Source organism: Pleurodeles waltl, chromosome 6 (assembly GCF_031143425.1).
Source record: "Pleurodeles waltl isolate 20211129_DDA chromosome 6, aPleWal1.hap1.20221129, whole genome shotgun sequence".
NCBI lineage: Eukaryota > Metazoa > Chordata > Amphibia > Caudata > Salamandridae > Pleurodeles > Pleurodeles waltl.
The window spans coordinates 1390524446-1390543806 of record NC_090445.1 but is presented as its reverse complement, the minus strand read 5'-3'; the positions used below and the strand labels follow the sequence as shown (position 1 = coordinate 1390543806).

The 19361-nt window shown below is 46.8% G+C and overlaps 1 protein-coding gene across 3 annotated transcripts in view; it reads right to left on the bottom strand.

Annotated features, from left to right (window-relative positions):
• FBXO42 (F-box protein 42) overlaps positions 1-19361 on the bottom strand; it is a 297111-nt gene that overhangs the window by 61005 nt on the left and 216745 nt on the right. For all 3 annotated transcript variants that reach the window (XM_069240722.1, XM_069240723.1, XM_069240724.1), the window contains one exon: positions 15387-15506. In XM_069240722.1, the coding sequence (XP_069096823.1) occupies positions 15387-15506 (120 nt within the window). The remainder of the gene's footprint in view (positions 1-15386; positions 15507-19361) is intronic.

Sequence of the window (19361 nt, the reverse complement as noted above, 5' to 3'; positions counted from 1 at the left end):
ACTTAAGGGTTTGAACGTGTCCACCAAAAATCAACAAGGAGAATTTATGAGCTAGACAATGAAGAAATCTAAAAAACAAACCTCACCTGGATCCAGGAGTGAGGCTAAAACATCACGCTCACAGTTCAAATGTTCTGCATTCACTGCTGAGGAAGTAAAGCCCTGGCCTCCACTGAACCCAGGACCCCCCGACAATTAAAAGAAGCCTCAGAGGGAATAAGGGGGGGGGACTTTGGCTCGTTTAAGGTGAAACCCAATGATACCAAAATTCTGCTGCCTTTCAAAGGTTATCCATGGCCTAAATCCGTCACTCTGCCTTACTAATTCAGCAATAAGGAACGGGAATGTGGCAACTCCAGATCACCCAAGATGGGCAGCGACCACCCACATGAACATCTCGGGGTGCTGGTGAGGCCGAAACGGTGCATGCAACTAATGATTCTACTGGCTCACCTTGAACTACAGGTAACGACTGTGGGTCTGCAGGACAGGTATATGAAAATAAGGCTCTTGCAAGTCCTATGATATCATTTAGTCACTCTGGTCCAGAGCAGATGAGATCCTGGTCCATGTGAGTATTTTGAATCTGTTCTTCCCCAGTAAGGCGTTAAGGGGAATGAGATCCAAGATACTCTCAAGGCCCTTTTCCAGGACGAGGAAATAGTGAGTGTAAAGACCTCACTTTTTTTTTTTTTTTTAAACAGTCCAGTAGCCTTTCTACAGTACTTGTGGAAACCAATTTGTAGCAAGATGGCAGTCAGTGTTGTCCAAACCCCCGGGGATAACATCTGGTTGCATACGGCTGCCATAATCTTGCTAGCCATGTCACAAAGGGCAAGGGTCTATCAGCCCAACAAACGGACTGTGTTCACAGACCAGACTGGCGGAGCAGTGGGAAATTAATTACGATTCAATTTACTGGCGGAGGCCTGCACAATAAAGCTCTCTGGAGTGTTGTGCATGTTGACAAAATTCAGGTGAGCAGTTGTAGGTCTAGCACGTCTGCTCATAAGTCTGTTCAGAGGCTTGCAAGAACATGGTTTCATCCAGGAAGCCATCAGAATCCCTATGAAGTTATCATGAAACAGAAGGGGATTAGATGTTCCTAGACCAAGCTGCAGAATGTCAAAATATTGTTCTGAACAGAGGGCAGCTATAACTCCAGCACCTCTGCTGCTCCCCGGCTCACCACTGCAGATGAGGTAGTCTATTCGATTGGTGGCACGTCAAGCCAGGTCTCAAGGCTCTTTGGTGTTCTGCAAATCAAGGTAGAAGGCTTCATCAGCACACTGAGGGGGAAGGTGATCATTATCAATCATGTGTACCTTACTCTAAACAGGGCCAGAGAAAAAAAAAATGATAGCCCCAGTGCAGTAAAGGCAGGGTTAGAGTTAGGCTGTTCAGCAATCAACTGCACTTTTATTTTGTGGAAGAACAGATCAAAATCTGCCAGACATTGATTTAGGATTAGAGATGGGTGTTCGCACTGGATCATCTTCCAGCACCAGTGGCAGGAATCAGCATACAAAATGGGGCTAGAGCAGAAACGTGTACTGGAGCTGCTACAGTTGTATCCTGTGTCCAGGTACCAAAGAAACCTCATTTAAATCTATGACCAACATCTGCTTTTTGCGATCACAACTCAGGTAACTTCCTCCTTTCAGAGGCAACATCATTCCCTAATACAATGAAAAGTTTCCAAATAACTGGAAATGCCAACAATTTGGGAACAGGCCTCCACATCAATGCCGAAAGTTGTGACAGTAAAAAAAAATGAAGCTAGAGTGCAAGGGTGGTGCGTATGTGTCCCCCAATGCGTGACTTCAAGCGGTGTGTACCATGGAGAAGCATGGTGGCAAAATGGTGCACAGGAGCACTGCGCGAAAAAAAGCACAAAAAAAAGACTGTATCCAATCTGGCACCTTAAGAACGTACATGCTGAGAAATCTGCTGTTTGAAGTATTCATCAGAAGAATCTCTTGCTGCAGGTCAAATGCAGATTTTTTTGGTATAAGTGTAGGTGGTTTCTGTATAAACTTCAAAGTGTGAGCTGGCTGCGTTATCTGAAGCAATCAGAAATCTGTGAAAATATTTACCCAAGCGGGCGCAAAAGCAGATATTTGTCCCCTGGACGGAAGTACTGAGGCTGGAAGGGGTGGAGCTGTAGAAAGACAGGGTCTCTTTAGATTATTCCTGGAACGTGTTTGCAATGCTTTCCTTTTTCTCACCAGTATTTTGAGTAGTTTCGGCGATGGTCTGTTTGAAAAGTCATCCCTTGATCACGCCCTGATTGTCTTGGAAGATGGCATGGTTTTCCTTGACCTCCGTATTGGGAGAAACCACCTAGGTAGACTTGAAATATCCATATGCCACAACAGGAAATGGGACATCTGTAATGGTACGGTCCTTGGGAGCACACCATTGTCTGTCCCCACTTTTATTGGCATCGGCCACGTTTCCTAGATAAGGCCTGGGCAATAAAAGGACGGCTAAAAAAATTCATTGACCTCTGGAAAGAAGGTAGTTGATTGAAGCTATTCCTGCTTATACAGGCCTGTGCACACCTGCGAGCTGACAGAAGCAGGTGTTGGAAACATCAAATATAAGGGTGGTTGCTGTATTTAGATATTCTTGTCAAAGGCCTTAACTTCTTTTATTATCTAGGAGAGACTAAACAGGGGCAAAATGATGTGCCACATTTAACAATCATATTGTCCCAGAAACGGTAGGCCATTCACTGTACTGATACAGGTTGCAGCAATCAGGCAGGCAATGCACTCCAAGTTGTTGATACTGTGTTATCCCTATCTGGAGGGGCTTGCACCAAAGTGACCAGATTCTTCAATCTACATTGCCGTGTTAAAGAAGTCTGGATCGGATAGCCAGTCAAGCATTCCAAAGCAGACTGGCGCTCTGTATGTACTTCCTTTTCAGGTGAGGCACAAATGCTTGAAGTATGGCTTAAGTATGCATCAGCTTAAGATCTTACGATCAAATGTATAGCAGAGCAGGGGTGGATTTAGCAGTTTGGCAAGGATGATCCTTGCACTATTAAAAGAAACAGTACTGGGTTGGTCAAACTGCTGCTCTACAGTGAGTTGTGAAAACAAGCAGTGTCATCTGAGGCCCAAACAGCTGTGATGGTGATTTATCACAATCGTTATGGATAAAGTCATCCTGCCACTCTTCACTATGCACATGATCATCATCCTTTCCATTCCCAAAATGTGCTCCCTCTTCTTCCCCCTTCGAACCAGAGTAAGAAGTGTGCGGTTCTCCAATATTCCTAGATGTTGGGGAACAACTGGCAGTGTAGGGAGTAGGAGGCGGCAGTGTGGGTAGAGGTTGCGGTCGCTTTGTAAGTAACCTGAAGAATGTGTTTAGCATCTACTGTAAAGTGTTCATGAATGCCACCAACCCATGCACCACAGTTGGGTTACTATTTTGACATCATGTGCTAGGATGGTTACGGCTGTTAGAGTACCCTCCCCTGCAAAGGTTTGCAGTTGATGTTAATACCCCTGCTGATATTCCTTTTCATAAGGTTCTACTTTGAGTTCAACTCTGTCTGATTGCTTGCTCCTGGACGCTGGGATCCACTTCCAGGTACAAAATCCAGGACCTGCACTGAACTGTGAGCAGAAATCTTGAGTATAACTGCAGGACAATTAATGACTGCATAGTAATACTTGTTCTCAAAGGGGGTCATCAATGCCATTGACAAGGTGGATACTACTGACAACCGTGTGCCGACTGAGGAAGTCACTGCCATCAACGGTGACATTGTCAAGAGTCATGTTGTTGACAGTGGCTTCTTGCTTGACGACGACAGTGAAGTACTAGTCTACTGGTGTGCCACTGTCCGTTGGACGTATCCCAATGATTAAGAAGCGGAGGTCACCAACCTCTTCAGCTGTAAAGGTAACTGGATTCCAGAATACCTGCATTTTTGTGCAATATTATTCGCAAGATATTCCTCAGCCTTTAATGCATCTTCTGATGCCTGAAGGAGGTAGCTCTACGTGCTTTCTTTCTACAACACCTTCATGGAAGTGCTTGGTGGGGCACTTTTCACTCAGTCATATCCCCAAAGAAGGGATCTTGTATGGAAGCGGAATTCTCTTCCATTCCAGTAATTAAAGGGCCAGCCTTCTTTCCAGGGTGATTAGGCGTCTTTGAGGGAAAGGTTTACCTGTGTCACAACTATAAGCTTCCTAAGTGGGATAAACTCAATAAATGCACTGATCATGAAGGTCGTCAGTGTAGATCTTTTGACCGCAATACGAGCAGGACTTGGAGACTGTTTTTAACCTCACCCAAAGTGTTAACAGCTGACTTTTAGAGGTCTACCCTGGGCCAGTCCTGTTGTGAAAATCTTTTCAGAGACTCCCTCACACACAAACTGTGGTAGAAATCTGAGTGATGGAGACCTCTCCTAGGATGAGGAGAAAAGCTCAACACCTCAACAAAATTGGTTTACATTCAGGTTGTTTCAAATAAGGTGGAGCTAGTAAACATATATGTAGGGGCCTATGGCCATTTCAACACTTACATTAGTGCTTAAAGTTCCAGGAGATTGTCATTCAGAATGACTCAAATGCATAAATGTATATATAAGCTTCAATGCTGAAACAGCCTTTGGTATGATTAGTTGTAAGGAAATGCCTCCTTGGCATGGTTGCCCCCTGACTTTTTGCCTTTGCTGATGCTATGTTTACAATTGAAAGTGTGCTGAGGCCTGCTAACCAGGCCCCAGCACCAGTGTTCTTTCCCTAACCTGTACTTTTGTATCCACAATTGGCAGACCCTGGCATCCAGATAAGTCCCTTGTAACTGGTACTTCTAGTACCAAGGGCCCTGATGCCAAGGAAGGTCTCTAAGGGCTGCAGCATGTCTTATGCCACCCTGGAGACCTCTCACTCAGCACAGACACACTGCTTGCCAGCTTGTGTGTGCTAGTGAGGACAAAACGAGTAAGTCGACATGGCACTCCCCTCAGGGTGCCATGCCAGCCTCTCACTGCCTATGCAGTATAGGTAAGACACCCCTCTAGCAGGCCTTACAGCCCTAAGGCAGGGTGCACTATACCATAGGTGAGGGTACCAGTGCATGAGCATGGTACCCCTACAGTGTCTAAACAAAACCTTAGACATTGTAAGTGCAGGGTAGCCATAAGAGTATATGGTCTGGGAGTTTGTCAAACACGAACTCCACAGCACCATAATGGCTACACTGAAAACTGGGAAGTTTGGTATCAAACTTCTCAGCACAATAAATGCACACTGATGCCAGTGTACATTTTATTGTAAAATACACCACAGAGGGCACCTTAGAGGTGCCCCCTGAAACTTAACCAACTATCTGTGTAGGCTGACTAGTTTTAGCAGCCTGCCACAAACCGAGACATGTTGCTGGCCCCATGGGGAGAGTGCCTTTGTCACTCTGAGGCCAGTAACAAAGCCTGCACTGGGTGGAGATGCTAACACCTCCCCCAGGCAGGAATTGTCACACCTGGCGGTGAGCCTCAAAGGCTCACCTCCTTTGTGCCAACCCCGCAGGACACTCCAGCTAGTGGAGTTGCCCGCCCCCTCCGGCCAGGCCCCACTTTTGGCGGCAAGGCCGGAGAAGATAATGAGAAAAACAAGGAGGAGTCACTGACCAGTCAGGACAGCCCCTAAGGTGTCCTGAGCTGAAGTGACTAACTTTTAGAAATCCTCCATCTTGCAGATGGAGGATTCCCCCAATAGGGTTAGGATTGTGACCCCCTCCCCTTGGGAGGAGGCACAAAGAGGGTGTACCCACCCTCAGGGCTAGTAGCCATTGGCTACTAACCCCCCAGACCTAAACACGCCCTTAAATTTAGTATTTAAGGGCTACCCTGAACCCTAGAAAATTAGATTCCTGCAACTACAAGAAGAAGGACTGCCTAGCTGAAAACCCCTGCAGCGGAAGACCAGAAGACGACAACTGCCTTGGCTCCAGAAACTCACCGGCCTGTCTCCTGCCTTCCAAAGATCCTGCTCCAGCGACGCCTTCCAAAGGGACCAGCGACCTCGACATCCTCTGAGGACTGCCCCTGCTTCGAAAAGACAAGAAACTCCCGAGGACAGCGGACCTGCTCCAAGAAAAGCTGCAACTTTGTTTCCAGCAGCTTTAAAGATCCCTGCAAGCTCCCCGCAAGAAGCGTGAGACGTGCAACACTGCACCCGGCGACCCCGACTCGGCTGGTGGCGATCCAACACCTCAGGAGGGACCCCAGGACTACTCTAAGACTGTGAGTACAAAAACCTGTCCCCCCTGAGCCCCCACAGCGCCGCCTGCAGAGGGAATCCCGAGGCTTCCCCTGACCGCGACTCTTTGAACCCTAAGTCCCGACGCCTGGGAGAGACCCTGCACCCGCAGCCCCCAGGACCTGAAGGACCGAACTTTCACTGGAGAAGTGACCCCCAGGAGTCCCTCTCCCTTGCCCAAGTGGAGGTTTCCCCGAGGAACCCCCCCCTTGCCTGCCTGCAGCGCTGAAGAGATCCCGAGATCTCTCATAGACTAACATTGCGAACCCGACGCTTGTTTCTACACTGCACCCGGCCGCCCCCGCGCTGCTGAGGATGAAATTTCTGTGTGGGCTTGTGTCCCCCCCGGTGCCCTACAAAACCCCCCTGGTCTGCCCTCCGAAGACGCGGGTACTTACCTGCAAGCAGACCGGAACCGGGGCACCCCCTTCTCTCCATTCTAGCCTATGTGTTTTGGGCACCACTTTGAACTCTGCACCTGACCGGCCCTGAGCTGCTGGTGTGGTGACTTTGGGGTTGCTCTGAACCTCCAACGGTGGGCTACCTTGGACCAAGAACTGAACCCTGTAAGTGTCTTACTTACCTGGTAAAACTAACAAAAACTTACCTCCCCCAGGAACTGTGAAAATTGCACTGTGTCCACTTTTAAAACAGCTATTTGTCAATAACTTGTAAAGTATACATGCAATTTTTATGATTTAAAGTTCCTAAAGTACTTACCTGCAATACCTTTCAAATGAGATATTACATGTAGAATTTGAACCTGTGGTTCTTAAAATAAACTAAGAAAAGATATTTTTCTATAACAAAACCTATTGGCTGGATTTGTCTCTGAGTGTGTGTACCTCATTTATTGTCTATGTGTATGTACAACAAATGCTTAACACTACTCCTTGGATAAGCCTACTGCTCGACCACACTACCACAAAATAGAGCATTAGTATTATCTCTTTTTACCACTATTTTACCTCTAAGGGGAACCCTTGGACTCTGTGCATGCTATTCCTTACTTTGAAATAGCACATACAGAGCCAACTTCCTACATTGGTGGATCAGCGGTGGGGTACAAGACTTTGCATTTGCTGGACTACTCAGCCAATACCTGATCACACGACAAATTCCAAAATTGTCATTAGAAATTGATTTTTGCAATTTGAAAAGTTTTCTAAATTCTTAAAAGACCTGCTAGGGCCTTGTGTTAGATCCTGTTTAGCATTTCTTTTAGAGTTTAAAAGTTTGTAAAAGTTTGAATTAGATTCTAGAACCAGTTGTAGATTCTTAAAAAGTATTCCAACTTTTAGAAGCAAAATGTCTAGCACAGATGTGACTGTGGTGGAACTCGACACCACACCTTACCTCCATCTTAAGATGAGGGAGCTAAGGTCACTCTGTAAAATAAAGAAAATAACAATGGGCCCCAAACCTACCAAAATACAGCTCCAGGAGCTTTTGGCAGAGTTTGAAAAGGCCAACCCCTCTGAGGGTGGCAACTCAGAGGAAGAGGATAGTGACTTGGAGGAAAATTCCCCCCTACCAGTCCTATCTAGGGAGAACAGGGTCTCTCAAACCCTGACTCCAAAAATAATAGTCAGAGATGCTGGCTCCCTCACAGGAGAGACCAACACCTCTGAAATCACTGAGGATAACTCCAGTGAAGAGGACATCCAGTTAGCCAGGATGGCCAAAAGATTGGCTTTGGAAAGACAGATCCTAGCCATAGAGAGGGAAAGACAAGAGATGGGCCTAGGACCCATCAATGGTGGCAGCAACATAAATAGGGTCAGAGATTCTCCTGACATGTTGAAAATCCCTAAAGGGATTGTAACTAAATATGAAGATGGTGATGACATCACCAAATGGTTCACAGCTTTTGAGAGGGCTTGTGTAACCAGAAAAGTGAACAGATCTCACTGGGGTGCTCTCCTTTGGGAAATGTTCACAGGAAAGTGTAGGGATAGACTCCTCACACTCTCCGGAAAAGATGCAGAATCTTATGACCTCATGAAGGGTACCCTGATTGAGGGCTTTGGATTCTCCACTGAGGAGTATAGGATTAGATTCAGGGGGGCTCAAAAATCCTCGAGCCAGACCTGGGTTGACTTTGTAGACTACTCAGTAAAAACACTAGATGGTTGGATTCAAGGCAGTGGTGTAAGTAATTATGATGGGCTATACAATTTATTTGTGAAAGAACACCTGTTAAGTAATTGTTTCAATGATAAACTGCATCAGCATCTGGTAGACCTAGGACCAATTTCTCCCCAAGAATTGGGAAAGAAGGCGGACCATTGGGTCAAGACTAGGGTGTCCAAAACTTCCACAGGGGGTGACCAAAAGAAAGGGGTCACAAAACCTCCCCAGGGGAAAGGTGGTGAGACAGCCAAAAATAAAAATAGTCAAGAGTCTTCTAAAGGCCCCCAAAAACCTGCACAGGAGGGTGGGCCCAGAGCCTCTTCACAAAACAATCCTGGGTACAAGGGTAAAAACTTTGATCCCAAAAAGGCCTGGTGTCGAAACTGTAGTCAGTCTGGACACCAAACTGGAGACAAGGCCTGTCCCAAGAAAAGTCCCACTCCAAACTCCAATCCAGGTAACACTGGAATGGCTAGTCTCCAAGTGGGATCAACAGTGCGCCCAGAGCAAATCAGGGTCCACACTGAAGCTACTCTAGTCTCTGAGGGTGGGGTGGATTTAGCCACACTAGCTGCCTGGCCGCCTAACATGCAAAAATACAGGCAGCAGCTCTTTATTAATGGGACAAGTGTAGAGGGCCTGAGGGATACAGGTGCCAGTGTCACCATGGTGACAGAGAAACTGGTTTCCCCTGGCCAATACCTGACTGGAAAAACTTATACAGTCACCAATGCTGACAATCAAACTAAAGCACATCCCATGGCAATGGTAACTTTAGAATGGGGAGGGGTCAATGGCCTGAAACAGGTGGTGGTCTCCTCAAACATCCCAGTAGACTGTCTGCTTGGAAATGACCTGGAGTCCTCAGCATGGGCTGAGGTAGAACTAAAAACCCATGCAGCCATGCTGGGTATCCCTGAACTGGTGTGTGTAAAAACAAGAGCACAATGCAAGGCACAGGGTGAAAAAGTAGAGCTGGAGTCTGGAAAAATGGCCCAGCCTACCAAGAGAAAAGGAAAGTCAGTTGGGAAACCAACTGCAACACAGTCAGAAAAAGAGAACCTCTCTTCTCAGGAAGAAGTTCTGCCCTCTGAGGGAACTGAGCCTTTGGAGCTTGAACCTTATCAGGTTGAGCTCTTAGGCCCAGGGGGACCCTCAAGGGAGGAGCTGTGTAAGGGACAAGAAACCTGTCCCTCTCTTGAAGGCCTTAGGCAGCAAGCTGCTGAAGAGTCCAAGGGCAAGAAAAATGGAACACATAGGGTCTATTGGGAAGATGGACTCCTGTACACTGAGGCCAGAGACCCCAAACCTGGTGCCACTAGGAGAGTGGTAGTGCCTCAGTCGTTCAGAGAGTTTATTCTGACCTTAGCCCATGACATTCCCCTTGCTGGGCATTTGGGACAAACCAAGACGTGGGAGAGGTTAGTCAACCACTTCTACTGGCCCAATATGTCCCAGAAGGTTAAGGAGTTTTGCCTCTCCTGCCCCACCTGTCAATCCAGTGGTAAGACAGGTGGACACCCAAAGGCCCCCCTCATTCCACTTCCAGTGGTGGGGGTCCCCTTTGAAAGAGTGGGTGTGGACATAGTTGGTCCACTGGAACCTCCCACAGCCTCAGGAAATATGTACATCCTAGTAGTAGTGGATCATGCTACTAGGTATCCTGAAGCTATTCCCCTTAGGTCGACTACTGCCCCTGCAGTAGCCAAGGCCCTCATTGGTATCTTTACCAGAGTGGGTTTCCCTAAGGAGGTGGTGTCTGACAGAGGTACCAACTTCATGTCAGCATACCTAAAACACATGTGGAATGAGTGTGGAGTGACTTACAAATTCACTACACCATACCATCCACAAACTAATGGCTTAGTTGAGAGATTCAACAAGACATTAAAAGGCATGATCATGGGGCTCCCAGAAAAACTCAAAAGGAGATGGGATGTCCTCTTGCCATGTCTGCTTTTTGCTTACAGAGAGGTGCCACAGAAGGGAGTAGGATTCTCACCCTTTGAACTTCTGTTTGGTCACCCTGTAAGGGGACCACTTGCTCTTGTTAAAGAAGGCTGGGAGAGACCTCTTCATGAGCCTAAACAAGACATAGTGGACTATGTACTTGGCCTTCGCTCTAGAATGGCAGAGTACATGGAAAAGGCAACCAAAAACCTTGAGGCCAGCCAACAGCTCCAGAAGTTTTGGTATGACCAAAAGGCTGCACTGGTTGAGTTCCAACCAGGGCAGAAAGTCTGGGTTCTAGAGCCTGTGGCTCCCAGGGCACTCCAGGACAAATGGAGTGGCCCTTACCCAGTGCTAGAAAGGAAGAGTCAGGTCACCTACCTGGTGGACCTGGGCACAAGCAGGAGCCCCAAGAGGGTGATCCATGTGAACCGCCTTAAGCTCTTCCATGACAGGGCTGATGTGAATCTGTTGATGGTAACAGATGAGGATCAGGAGGCAGAGAGTGAACCTCTCCCTGATCTTCTGTCATCAGACCCAAAAGATGGCTCAGTAGATGGAGTGATCTACTCAGACACCCTCTCTGGCCAACAGCAAGCTGATTGTAGGAGAGTCCTACAACAGTTTCCTGAACTCTTCTCCTTAACCCCTGGTCAGACACCTGTGTACCCATGATGTGGACAAAGGAGACAGCATGCCTGTCAAAAACAAAATCTTTAGACAGTCTGACCATGTTAAGGAAAGCATCAAGGTGGAAGTCCACAAGATGCTGGAATTGGGAGTAATTGAGCGCTCTGACAGCCCCTGGGCTAGCCCAGTGGTCTTAGTCCCCAAACCTCACACCAAAGATGGAAAGAAAGAGATGAGGTTTTGTGTGGACTACAGAGGGCTCAATTCTGTCACCAAGACAGATGCTCATCCAATTCCTAGAGCTGATGAGCTCATAGATAAATTAGGTGCTGCCAAATTCTTAAGTACCTTTGACTTGACAGCAGGGTACTGGCAAATAAAAATGGCACCTGGAGCAAAAGAGAAAACAGCATTCTCCACACCTGATGGGCATTATCAGTTTACTGTTATGCCCTTTGGTTTAAAGAATGCCCCTGCCACCTTCCAAAGGTTGGTGAATCAAGTCCTTGCTGGCTTGGAGTCCTTTAGCACAGCTTATCTTGATGATATTGCTGTCTTTAGCTCCACCTGGCAGGATCACCTGGTCCACCTGAAGAAGGTTTTGAAGGCTCTGCAATCTGCAGGCCTCTCTATCAAGGCATCCAAATGCCAGATAGGGCAGGGAACTGTGGTTTACTTGGGACACCTTGTAGGTGGAGGCCAAGTTCAGCCACTCCAACCCAAGATCCAGACTATTCTGGACTGGGTAGCTCCAAAAACCCAGACTCAAGTCAGGGCATTCCTTGGCTTGACTGGGTATTACAGGAGGTTTGTGAAGGAATATGGATCCATTGTGACAGCCCTCACTGAACTCACCTCCAAGAAAATGCCCAAGAAAGTGAACTGGACTGTGGAATGCCAACAGGCCTTTGACACCCTGAAACAAGCAATGTGCTCAGCACCAGTTCTAAAAGCTCCAGATTATTCTAAGCAGTTCATTGTGCAGACAGATGCCTCTGAACATGGGATAGGGGCAGTTTTGTCCCAAACAAATGATGATGGCCTTGACCAGCCTGTTGCTTTCATTAGCAGGAGGTTACTCCCCAGGGAGCAGCGTTGGAGTGCCATTGAGAGGGAGGCCTTTGCTGTGGTTTGGTCCCTGAAGAAGCTGAGACCATACCTCTTTGGGACTCACTTCCTAGTTCAAACTGACCACAGACCTCTCAAATGGCTGATGCAAATGAAAGGTGAAAATCCTAAACTGTTGAGGTGGTCCATCTCCCTACAGGGAATGGACTTTATAGTGGAACACAGACCTGTGACTGCCCATGCCAATGCAGATGGCCTTTCCAGGTTCTTCCACTTAGAAAATGAAGACTCTCTTGGGAAAGGTTAGTCTCATCCTCTTTCGTTTGGGGGGGGGTTGTGTAAGGAAATGCCTCCTTGGCATGGTTGCCCCCTGACTTTTTGCCTTTGCTGATGCTATGTTTACAATTGAAAGTGTGCTGAGGCCTCCTAACCAGGCCCCAGCACCAGTGTTCTTTCCCTAACCTGTACTTTTGTATCCACAATTGGCAGACCCTGGCATCCAGATAAGTCCCTTGTAACTGGTACTTCTAGTACCAAGGGCCCTGATGCCAAGGAAGGTCTCTAAGGGCTGCAGCATGTCTTATGCCACCCTGGAGACCTCTCACTCAGCACAGACACACTGCTTGCCAGCTTGTGTGTGCTAGTGAGGACAAAACGAGTAAGTCGACATGGCACTCCCCTCAGGGTGCCATGCCAGCCTCTCACTGCCTATGCAGTATAGGTAAGACACCCCTCTAGCAGGCCTTACAGCCCTAAGGCAGGGTGCACTATACCATAGGTGAGGGTACCAGTGCATGAGCATGGTACCCCTACAGTGTCTAAACAAAACCTTAGACATTGTAAGTGCAGGGTAGCCATAAGAGTATATGGTCTGGGAGTCTGTCAAACACGAACTCCACAGCACCATAATGGCTACACTGAAAACTGGGAAGTTTGGTATCAAACTTCTCAGCACAATAAATGCACACTGATGCCAGTGTACATTTTATTGCAAAATACACCCCAGAGGGCACCTTAGAGGTGCCCCCTGAAACTTAACCGACTGTCTGTGTAGGCTGACTAGTTCCAGCAGCCTGCCACACTAGAGACATGTTGCTGGCCCCATGGGGAGAGTGCCTTTGTCACTCTGAGGCCAGTAACAAAGCCTGCACTGGGTGGAGATGCTAACACCTCCCCCAGGCAGGAGCTGTGACACCTGGCGGTGAGCCTCAAAGGCTCACCCCTTTGTCACAGCCCAGCAGGGCCACGGCCCCCACTTTTGGCGGCAAGGCTGGAGGGAACAAAGAAAGCAACAAGGAGGAGTCACTGGCCAGTCAGGACAGCCCCTAAGGTGTCCTGAGCTGAGGTGACTCTAACTTTTAGAAATCCTCCATCTTGCAGATGGAGGATTCCCCCAATAGGGTTAGGATTGTGACCCCCTCCCCTTGGGAGGAGGCACAAAGAGGGTGTACCCACCCTCAGGGCTAGTAGCCATTGGCTACTAACCCCCCAGACCTAAACACGCCCTTAAATTTAGTATTTAAGGGCTACCCTGAACCCTAGAAAATTAGATTCCTGCGACAACAAGAAGGACTGCCCAGCTGAAAACCCCTGCAGAGGAAGACCAGAAGACAACAACTGCCTTGGCTCCAGAAACTCACCGGCCTGTCTCCTGCCTTCCAAAGAACTCTGCTCCAGCGACGCCTTCCAAAGGGACCAGCGACCTCTGAATACTCTGAGGACTGCCCTGCTTCGACGACGACCAGAAACTCCCGAGGACAGCGGACCTGCTCCAAAAAGACTGCAACTTTGTTTCAAGGAGCAGCTTTAAAGACCCCTGCAACTCCCCGCAAGAAGCGTGAGACTTGCAACACTGCACCCGGCGACCCCGACTCGGCTGGTGGAGAACCAACACCTCAGGGAGGACCCCCGGACTACTCTCCGACTGAGTACCAAAACCTGTCCCCCCTGAGCCCCCACAGCGCCGCCTGCAGAGGGAATCCCGAGGCTTCCCCTGACCGCGACTCTCTGAAACCTAAGTCCCGACGCCTGGAAAAGACCCTGCACCCGCAGCCCCCAGGACCTGAAGGACCGGACTTTCACTGGAGAAGTGACCCCCAGGAGTCCCTCTCCCTTGCCCAAGTGGAGGTTTCCCCGAGGAAGCCCCCCCTTGCCTGCCTGCAGCGCTGAAGAGATCCGTTGATCTCTCATAGACTAACATTGCAAACCCGACGCTTGTTTCTGCACTGCACCCGGCCGCCCCCGCGCTGCTGAGGGTGAAATTTCTGTGTGGGCTTGTGTCCCCCCCGGTGCCCTACAAAACCCCCCTGGTCTGCCCTCCGAAGACGCGGGTACTTACCTGCAAGCAGACCGGAACCGGGGCACCCCCTTCTCTCCATTCTAGCCTATGCGTTTTGGGCACCACTTTGAACTCTGCACCTGACCGGCCCTGAGCTGCTGGTGTGGTGACTTTGGGGTTGCTCTGAACCCCCAACGGTGGGCTACCTTGGACCAAGAACTGAACCCTGTAAGTGTCTTACTTACCTGGTAAAACTAACAAAAACTTACCTCCCCCAGGAACTGTGAAAATTGCACTGTGTCCACTTTTAAAATAGCTATTTGTGAATAACTTGAAAAGTATACATGCAATTGAAATGATTCAAAGTTCCTAATGTACTTACCTGCAATACCTTTCAAACAAGATATTACATGTTAAATTTGAACCTGTGGTTCTTAAAATAAACTAAGAAAAGATATTTTTCTATACAAAACCTATTGGCTGGATTTGTCTCTGAGTGTGTGTACCTCATTTATTGTCTATGTGTATGTACAACAAGTGCTTAACACTACTCCTTGGATAAGCCTACTGCTCGACCACACTACCACAAAATAGAGCATTAGTATTATCTCTTTTTACCACTATTTTACCTCTAAGGGGAACCCTTGGACTCTGTGCATGCTATTCCTTACTTTGAAATAGCACATACAGAGCCAACTTCCTACAATAGTTAAAAAGCGAGATATTAAAAATGAGACTTATTCTTAATACGGACCTTAGGAAAGCAGAGCACCCTCACCTCTTGCTTTACCTGTTCTAAAACAGGAGAAAGGTAAATAAAATATGCTGCCACTTAAGCCCCGTCAATACAAATCCTGATAACCTGTGATTCCCTCTGACCTATACCTCAAACTGACATGATCAATGTCATTAAGAAACCAAACACCGGGTTTCAAATTACAAAATAAACTGACCAATCCACAACAATATGATTTTTTTTATCTCTGATTCTCCACACAACTATTTCCCCACCCACCACCAATTTGCTGTTTTGTTACCCTGCAGGCTGGATGGCACCATAGTTCTGGTGCACCATGCTCCTCGTTCTCCACTTTTAGCTGTTGCCAGGTCCAGGGGAGTCTTGAACTTGTGTGCAATAACCAAGCATCCTTAAAAAGCTGTGGATTCAAGAAAGCAAAAACAGTTATATCAAAGGGAATTTCTCAAAATTCAAAGTCAGATTCTACAGAGATGTTAAACCACTCCACAAACATTTATAGTTCCCTACATAGATTGGGCCCTCTTCCTTTATCCAAGAGGCGTGATCTTCAACATCCCGACAACAGTCATGGAAGGGCAAAACAATGGGACAGAGCACATTCCTCTCTGGAAGACACCTATTACAAGACATTGCATCAATCCCAATATCTAAATTGCAGGGAGGTGGTATTAATAATCATAATGGGGGAGGGGGTGTGCACGTGCCCCCCCCCCCCCCCCCCCCCAACTTCAGCAGGCTGATTTCAGCCCCAAGGACCACCACTCCCATGGTCTTAATGGGAGGTGGCCTCCGGGGCCCTGCCATTAACCACCCCCCACCCCGACTTCAGCCCCAGGGACTGCCACCCCTTGGAGCCAGGCTATTGACTAAGGGGGGGTGAGAGGGGTAGGGTCCTGCAGACCCCCTCTTGGGCTGATTTTAGCCCCAAGGACCACCCCTTCCAGGGCCCATCCATAGACATAAGGGAAAAGGGTGGTTGCTTGCTCCCCCCCCCCCCCCCCCAGGCAGTTTTTAGCCCCAGAGTCCCCCAAACCCAGGGGTCCAGCAATGCCATAAAAAAAGGGGGCCACGCATGCCCCACCTCCCTCTCCCAGAACCCTTAATAGCCCTGGAGACTCCATCCCCCAGGAACAACCTCCTGCTATGTCCCAGGGTGCCCTCGCCATGCACCTTTTCCCCAAATAGTACATGACTAATGACCTCTTCAATGACATCATTGAAAATATCACTGCAACATTTGCTGTTAAATTATTAATGAGAAAGCTGTGCATGGCAGGGGAGCAACATAGTTGCTTTAGGGCATGAGTTATAATTACTTTAGATTTCCAACTAGAACTGCTAAATTTCTCTGGTTTTGTTTGTGTAAAATGTGAACTTACTATAACGTTCCAGCAACCTCCGTTTTTTTTTTTAGTAAATATATGAAGATTACCAATGAATCTCACATTCATAACAATCAGCTACAGTACTACAATGGAGTACAATGACTGATGAAGCAGGGATAATTTTAGCTCAAAAGTAATACAACACCTAATATTCTCCGCGCCAAAATGAAGATCATTTGTCAATTATCATCCCCCACCTCTCACTGATGACTGACAGCAACTTACAGAGGCTTACGTTGCATAATGAATAAGGAAATGCCCTATGCTTTGCAAAATAGCATTTTAGTTGCTGCAAAACAAAGGTAGGCATTCTCTCCTAATTAATGAGCAGTACAAACTGAGCCATATGCACAGACATTACATCACAGTGGGGCCACTAGAAGGTGCTTTACAATTATCTGTCTAACCAAGACCAATACTGATGTTGGTGACGCATTAGCAAACAAGATCATGCAGCACAAGCCAGAAGCTTTCTGCGATAAAGAGCATATTAAACTGTTCTGGAACAAAATCCTTCCTCCTGGCAATTCTTTATCCCAGTGGATGTTTGCAGTGCCAGCACCCTGGTTCTCACAGACCTCTGCAATAAGGAAACCAGTGACCATTCCAACCTTTTAGAAAGCCCTGAAAGACATGTCAATAAAACAGTTTTCCATTGTTAAGATCTGGTTATAGCTGCGGACAACCATTAATGGACTGTGCAAGAAGTACAGATCTTGAAGTGACGGCAGCGTTTTTAAATAAAAGTATCCTAACACCCTGAGATCAATAGTTCTAAAATTATGGCCTTATTGTGTTCTTTCAATCAAAATATTAAGGAATTTTATTGTGGACCCTTGCACACACTATTGGTGTCATACTAATTCACTGGGTCACACACTGGTCCCGATAAACCATGGTGAACTCCATCTTCCAGGAAGCACTTTGGATAAAGCTCCAAATCTAACGGGTAGAATAAATACAAATACTTAGCGGTTACCCCGCTATCCCTTTATTTTGGGTACCACTTGTATAATTAAAATTATTTAAAAGTTGGATCAAGTGGGTTGGGTTTACTGTCCCTATACTCTATGGAAAACTCAACATGTTTCAGCTCTTTCATATGGCCCTCACAAGGTCCCAGGCCTTCATCAGGACTTAAAATGAAACCCATTCTCTCAGTGTAACCACATGGGTTAGGTTTAAGGTTACAGACCTGCTTGATGCAGTGTTATGGCTATGTTTGAACAGGGATAAAGTTTCTTACCAGTAGGTGTAGTTTGCACCTTGAAGATTTTTCTGGATTCACAAGTTGTGCATTATTCCACCATCTAGTGGTTGGGTCCCAAATTATCCAGTATTTTGCGGTCCTTCCTTTGTTTTTGTTTACAATGTCTTTACTAGCTTTCTTGTTTTTAGTTGCTGGGATTTGACAATACCTCCACCATTTAGTGTCCTTTGTAGGTCATTGTGGTGCTTCCTCCAGAAGCTCCCACCTTTGTTCACCATTTTCCAATTTTTTTTCCTCTCTTCCCATCTTCTTGGAGAAGGTGGGAGGGTAGCTTGTGAATGCAGTAAATTATTCAAGTTGCAAATCTACACTTACAGATAGGAACCTTCAAGTTTTGCAGCGTGAAACTTTTCTGGATTCACATGCTGTGCACAGCAGTATAGCTGCTTTGTGGAGGATGGGTAGAAGATGGACTTGAATTTGCAAATAAATGTTTTTAGAATATTCTGGCCCACCTGTGCTTCCTTGTTCATTTGGATGTCTATGCAGTAATCTTTTGTAAATGTGTCTGTGGAAGTCCATGTAGCTGCCTTCAAATTTCTTGCAATGGCTGCCCCTTTCTTCCTTGTTGAGTGTGGTTTAGGCCTTGCTCCAAATCTTCCACCCGCATGTGTGTGACACATTTGGATTGTCTACGAAATCCATCTAGCCACTGTACCCTTAGAAACTGGCTTTCCCATGTTGTTGTCTGCAAAGGAGACAAAAGTTTATTCTTGCCCCCAGTAAGATTTTTTCCTTTTCTCCATTGGGACTTGGGTGATTTGTCTATGTTTATTGAGAATCTCAAGGTGAATGGTGTCTATTTACTGTTGAGTGTGTTCTTTACATCTTTCATGGGAGTTTGCTCTCACAAACCAACCATCCAAGTAAGGATAACCATGAACATCCCTTCTTCTGAGGTGGGCTGCTATTGCTACCAGACACTTTATGAATTCCCGGGGGGCAAATTGTATTCCGAAGGCTAATACTGAAAACTAATAATGAGTTTTGTCTACCACAAAGCGTAGAGATCTTTTCATATGAATGTGTAAGCATCTGTAAGTCAATAGCTGCCATGAAGTCTCCCTTCTGCAGTTGGTGAATGACCTCCTGTAGGGTTGTCATCTTGAATTTGCGATTTTATTAACTTGTTTAAGAAACTCAAGGATATGGTTGGACACAGTGATCTGTCCACCCTGGGGATAAGGAAATACGTTGATTAGTTTCCTTGGTCGATTTCTTGCCTTGGAACCTTTTCTATCGTATTTGTTTGCTAGTAATTCTTCTACTTCTTTCAGGAGCCTTAATGTTTCCTTCTTAGTGTATTCTCCTCTTTGGACTCCTCCTTTGTGGCGTTTTTAGAAACTCTGTGCAATATCCGAATTTGACAGAGTTTAGAACCTATTTGTCTGAGGATATTTTCCTTCACTCGTGAATGAAATCTTTTAATCTGCCTCCTACTGGTGTTGTGTGTAGGTAAGATTGATGCCCGATATTGTCCTTGTAGCCAATGCTGTTGCCTCTCTTTGATGTTGTCTGTGGGAGGCTTTACAGATGTGCCTAGTCACTTAAGGAAAGAGTTTGTTCCACTCTTGTGGGGAGGACCCCTTCATCAAAA